The following is a 6,496-nucleotide window of genomic DNA, read 5'->3' as shown; positions in this document are numbered from 1 at the left end:
ATGAATTGCTATTTTTATGAAAATAGCTTATAAACATATCTTTAGAGCACATATCGAATTTTGAGAATTTGTGAGGCTTAAAGGTTTACTTCAATAATTTTTTTTAGTCTGACTACATAGTATGATTATCTCTGTATGTATAAAATGAAATATTTTTTGGTCCGAGTAAAAAACAAACGTTTTAGTATGTCCGTTTAATTTTCAAACATTAATATTTATTAGTTTATTAATATTTTATCGCATGCAAGCATCTTTAAAATTTGTTACATTTAAAGAACTAAAATAGTCATCATGTAAAAATCTAACAATATCTTCTATTTTACAGAGATTTACTTTTGTGCTAACATTTACAATATTTTTACAAAAACTAACTTGCCTAGTAATATCTTTGCCATTACTCAAAAGCCTAAAATATATACCTTGAGTATTATCGATACCTTCATTTTGTTGATAAACCTCAAATACTATCCTAGCTGCATATCGTAAGAGAAAGGGGTCGTTTTGCAAGCCTAATGCTGTACTAAGTTGCTCCAATGTGTGATCGTGACCAGAATATACAACTAGATAAGGTCCACTATTTGATACCATTTGTAACATTTGTTGAACAATGTGTCTAACTAATCCGTAGGATTTTAATAAGCAATAACGTTTCCAATATACATTCCTCCATTTTTGATAGTTCACCCAATCTGTATAAGCGAAAATTCCCACAACATTCTGACGTCTACAAAAATATAAAAATATTAATAATTCTTCAAATATAAAAGATAGTTCCTCTAAAACTGCTTCAAAAATAACTTGTTTGCTTATTATGAACCCTATCAAAAACATAAATGTGAGCCAAATTCAATATTTTGATGTATGCCTTGGCTGTTGATAACAATATATGTGAGATTTAAATGGGTGCCAAGTTCAATGGTCAGTCCTGAAATTTAATTATAACAACATAAAATATAATTTCTTCTTAAAACTATATATAATACAGTATATTGTAGCCTACGGTCTGACTTGGCTAGTTTTCATATAGGAATTATTATGTTCGATGGCTAGTTTCTACCAGCAATCCAAATTTTCAAAATAATAAAATAAATCGGTTTAGAACTTGCGAAGGCTATAAAATAATTCGTATATGAAAACTAGCTAAGTCAGACCTTAGGCTACAATATATTATCCTAAGTTATAAGAAATTATATTTTATGTTGTATAAATGTAAATTTCAGGACTGACCATTGAACTTGGCACCTATTTAGATCTCACTTCTTTTGTCGTTGAAGTCAACAATCAAGGCATATGAGCAGCTCAGTCTACACATCGATTAATTCCATAAAACAAAAAGTTGGGAAACGCGATGAAGTAATGTATATTGTTTTTAAAACTATTCTTATAATATGAATATAATGCAGAACGAGTAAATACAGAATTATCTTTCCTCTAAAGGCATATAACATTAATAAAAAAGAAAAGCCAACAAATAATCATCGGTAATGTTACAGTTTTTAAGTGACTGGTGGAGTTAATCGATTTGGAAACTGAAAAAAGTGATAAGTTAAATTTAATCTTTACATTTTTTAAGTTTTTGATTTATTCCTTTGAATTCACCTAAAATGTTTATGTGAAATAGTTTTTGAGTTATGAGGGGGTCAAAAGTGGCTCCAAATGGTTCGAGTAATATTACACATGGTGCTGCTTGCCAGTTCTGTTACTTGAACTTGGCTTGACACGTAATTGGGTGTCCAGATCCTCTAGTAATTCAACTTAAAGTTGTACATACAGAATGTCTCTAAATTCAGGTAATAACCTGCCTTTCTTCTCCCCCCCCCCTTCTTTAGGGATATCATTCCTACAAATTGGTGAATAAAATTAAGTTTTTGTAATTCATCACATTTAAGCTCAATATTTGGTTGTAGTGAGCCTACAGATTCGATAAATGAAACACCCAACATTAAAATAATTTTTTCATTCAACCCAATTGTTTCTAAGATTAAAGCGTTCAACCAAACAAATTCTCTAGGAGGAGGAGGAGAAGCAGAAGAAGAGGTGGTTTCAAGCTACATCTTAACTACTCACACTTAAAGATATTAATCATAATTATGTTGATCTAAGCAACGTGTAAGCTTAAGAAATCTTATTTTTAGATGCTATATTTGAGGGAATTGCAGTTGTTACTGGGGGATAAGTAATAATATTAACAGAAATTTACAAAAGGTTCAAACTATATTAAATATTCAAATTGTCTATCATTTGCAATGCACAAACTCGGTTTTATATAATGGTATAAGCACTAGCAAGCATGAAAATATTTTTTTGAAATTATTGATTATACTGCTTACCTATCATAAATTCATTAATGAAGAAAAATTACCTTATGCAGTTAATTGGACCATCACACGGAAACCCATTTCTGTGGCAAACAAATGTCAATAAAGCATCTCTTACAAAATGTGGATCTGTATTAGCAGTCACTGGTTCACCATTTATTGAGAATAGAGAATTTCCAGTTGATACCGCTAATGCAGCTACAGCGGGATGTGAATGCAGCTGATGAGATATACTTTTTTTGACGTTCCTAAATTTTGAATTGAGAAAGAGTTAACCAGGAAGAAAAAATCAAATCAAATAAATAATGTTAACAGAAGAAGTAGAGGACAAGGTAAAATGCCCCACAGATAATGAGGTACAAGACGAAATAAGAAAAAATGATAAAATATTCTATAAAAAATAAATGCCAAATAAAGAACTAATGAAGCATTTCAACAGATATTCTCGAGTTTTTATAACAAAATTAAAATAAAATACATATGCACAATAATTATACTTACTTGTATAATTTTTCGGTTACTGGGCAACCACAATCTTTAAAACAAAAACTCATACTCTGACTTTCGTGCATGACCAATTTCTCTAAAGTGTCTACTGGTATAAGTCCAAATAAAAATGCCAAGACTGATTGAAATGTGCGACGATATCTAGTACTATATATCACAACTTCACTAGATTTTAATGATTTTACTTTCGACCATACCTCTAGGTATTTCTGTTTAAGCAAATTGCCTAAATTAAGTAGCTGGGAAACACCTGAAAATGTAAATGTTGCAGTCATAACGATATCTTGATATATTTAAAAATATAGTGTTTCTTGAGGTACAGCCATTTTTCGTACTTTTAATATCTAAAGTAATTCTAGTTAAGTATCTCCATTTAATTTTTTATATTCTTTGTTATATCCACATTTCAAATGTTTCTATTCCATACAACATTGTATACCAGATATTATCCTTTACATTATTGAAGGCAGTCTTAATTGTACTTTTGTTTATTTGTTTAATTTCAAGTAATAAAATTATTCCTGTTGAAGATTAGTCTTTCCACTCTCATTGCATCTCTATGGATGAAAACTTATACATAATTTCAAAATTCACAATTATTCAACTGAGCTTTTTTAAAGTTCCGCAGCAGATATAAATATATCAAATCAAGTTTCGTAGATGATTCTCTTCAAGCAGAGATTTGTGGAACTATCCTCTTTTGTCACTATTCTAGAGAAAATGTGAGTGATTTGGAACAATTCTGTATGCATAGTTGTGCATTAAAACATTTTCAACATTGCACACTATTCATTTGAAGAGGCAATTCTATATGTTTGTTCAATTTTAAGTAATAAAATTATTCCTGTTGAAGACCATTCCTTCCACTTTCATTTCGTCTCTTCAAATGAAATCTATATAATATGTAAATTTACAAATTATACAACAGAACTTTTTTAAAGTTCCATAATAGATATAAATATATTGAATGAAGTTTCGTAGATGATTCTATTCAAAAAGACATTTGTGGAACTATTTCCTTTTTTCACTATTCTAGAGAAAATGTGAGTGATTCGAAACAATTCTGTATGCATAGTTATGTTTTAAAAAATTTTCGACATTGTACACTATTCATCCTAAGGAGCAATTTGTTTATGGTCTTATCAAATTTACTTATTAGAATAATAACTTACCTTGCATAGTTAATTGACCCAAATGACACTGCGAAGGATGGATTGGTAAATAAGGGAAACCGTGAAATGGACCTTGACCTACCCATGATATTTTCCCAGATAAAGATTGATTTTGTAAATAAGCCTATAATATAGAAAATGTAAATTCAATTTTGATAGTAACAAAACCAGTTAAACTACAAAATATCAGTTTTCTTTTCTAAATTAGATAATATGTTCCTACAATCCTACAGAACTTACAAACAATATAGAATAATAGATATTAAAATCTCCCAATATGACACACCCTGTATAATTTTTTTAAACAATAATACTGATAAGAAAATAACAATCGAAGTCCAAGCATTTATCATAAAATACTTCATTTATTTATTAAAGAATTTATTCCATTTGGTTATTCCACACAGTATAATATAAACCATTATTTAACAAGTTCAAAAGAATAATCTTTACTTAAATGTAGATTTTCCTGAGTACATTGAAAAAGTTATTATTTATTACAACATTGAATTAGTTCAACAGACAACTCATAGAAAAAGGCAAAAATATTTAGTACTAAAAACTGAATCAGCCACACCAACAACTTCTACTATCATATTAATGAAAAATTGAAAGATATATAAATTTGTTATATACTTTAAACTGGTTCTAGCTGGAGCTGAGTGAATTGTTCCTCTTTTTTGTGTTAATTTGATAAATTATGATAAAATATAATAGGCCTGTACACCATAAAAGCTTTGGAGGAATTGAAAACAGATTCCGTCAACAATTGCAGCAAATATCAAAAAATTTCATCCAATATGTAAATTTACAAGATTTATTTTGGAGTATTTAGTATCATTTTGACTGTTATTTCAATAATTTATCAATCATAAAAATTTTACTTGTATTTATTGGTCACAATAAGTTTTTCTTCTTACATTTTATTGAATTATATATGATTGGGAAATAAGTATTTTATATCAACTTACTTTATAAGAACTTAATAGTTGACTATTTTCAGTGCCACAATTTATTGAGGATATTTTCTTTATATGTTGGAGTGGCCCCCTATCTCCATGTCTAATAAGAATCAGCAATCCCTTAAGAATCCACTTATTTTCACGAATTGCACCTAGAAAAGAAAAATGTTTCAGTTTCAGTTAAGTAAGCTATATCTGATCCAAAATTACACAGAGAAATAATATTGATTAATGTTTAAAATTGGTAATGATTACAATTTCAAAACATTGCATGAATATAAATTACTTTTTAAAAAAACTAATATCGATAATACATCTCTGCTATTATACATATTTTTTGGAAATTACCTTCATCTCCTGTTACAATCTCCTCGGGAAAGTTGCATATTTTAAATATTCTTTTTGTTTTAGCATCAATTGCTAGATTTGTGTAAGATGTAGATAAAATGTTTTCAGGTTCTTGTGGACTTTTTTTTGTTTCCAAAAATTTGTAAATACCAACTATAATCAATAATATCCACAAACTCATCAACATGTAGCAATGAATTGCCTTACTTTGAGGCATTCGAAATGAGCTGAGTATCATTCTCCTAAAAAATATGCACTTCTCAAATTACGAATTTTCCATATTCAATTATTCTCATACTTCTCGGAGAAGTGGTAATATCTACGTTGAATGCCATTTTCAGGTAAACATTAACTACCAAAATTATTGTTATTTTATCAAAAGATACTTCTTACATGGTTATAAAAACATGAAATTATTTTGGTTGTCAATACAGATATTCCAGTTTTCAATAAAACAAGGTTATCGGCTTCTTCTGTTTTCAGATTTAGTATTAGGCTATATTATTTAATATGTTGACATAGAATATTTATAACAATAATATTGGATGATAAAAATAAAGATTTAAATAATAACATTACAGGAAAACATTTGACACAACAATAAACAAGCGGCATTGAACCATCGTTTATCTTATAAACTCAGTATCGTCATGAGCTAGTGAAGCTATAAAGACTATAAAAATTCGCACTTTATTTCTACTTACTTTTTAGGTATATACTGTTTAAGTTTCCAAAAGTGAATCCTATTTCAACTCTAAACTTGTTGAATATAAGATATTTCATATTTAGTCTTGGTAAAACTTAATTTGTGCGCCGAAAAGATTTAAACAGGTTTTAAGATAGTTGATACAGGATATTTTATATAGCTGAAGTACTTTGATTTAATATATATTCCTATATTTATATCGTGTTATTTTAATAGAAGCTGGATGATATTTTTTACATTGATCATTTTAATTATAAATAAATGAGATGGGGGTTTTGCTATGGTATAATGTTCAAATCGTTTTACAAAATTTACAATAATTTATGGGGAAAATACTCTAAGATGTAAGGAAATTTAACTCTCATTAATAATTTACTGATCGAATGTGTTGGATGATAAAAATAAATATTTAAATTATAACATTGCAGGAAAACATTTGAAACAACAATAAACAAGCGGCATTGAACGATCGTTTTTCTTATA

At 28.3% G+C, this 6,496-nt stretch overlaps 1 protein-coding gene across 2 annotated transcripts; it reads right to left on the bottom strand.

Moving 5' to 3' along the window:
* Window positions 1-179: 179 nt before the first annotated feature.
* On the bottom strand, window positions 180-5,948 carry LOC130440474 (2-phosphoxylose phosphatase 1). Of its 2 annotated transcripts, none has more exons than XM_056773645.1 (7): window positions 5,606-5,948; window positions 5,308-5,549; window positions 4,969-5,111; window positions 3,998-4,121; window positions 2,820-3,075; window positions 2,363-2,566; window positions 180-724 (listed from the first exon to the last, which is right to left on the bottom strand). In XM_056773645.1, the coding sequence occupies exons 2-7, from the start codon at window positions 5,543-5,545 to the stop codon at window positions 235-237; spliced, it is 1,455 nt and encodes a 484-aa protein (XP_056629623.1). In that variant the 5' UTR covers window positions 5,546-5,549; window positions 5,606-5,948; the 3' UTR covers window positions 180-234. The 2 variants fall into 2 exon arrangements, with proteins under 2 accessions (XP_056629623.1, XP_056629624.1); XM_056773646.1 differs by having other exon boundaries at window positions 5,308-5,563; window positions 5,606-5,763.
* Between the last annotated feature and the right edge of the window lie 548 nt (window positions 5,949-6,496).

Source organism: Diorhabda sublineata, chromosome 2 (assembly GCF_026230105.1).
Source record: "Diorhabda sublineata isolate icDioSubl1.1 chromosome 2, icDioSubl1.1, whole genome shotgun sequence".
Lineage (NCBI taxonomy): Eukaryota > Metazoa > Arthropoda > Insecta > Coleoptera > Chrysomelidae > Diorhabda > Diorhabda sublineata.
Note: the sequence above shows the minus strand (reverse complement) of the source record. Positions and strands in the feature narration are given on the sequence as shown.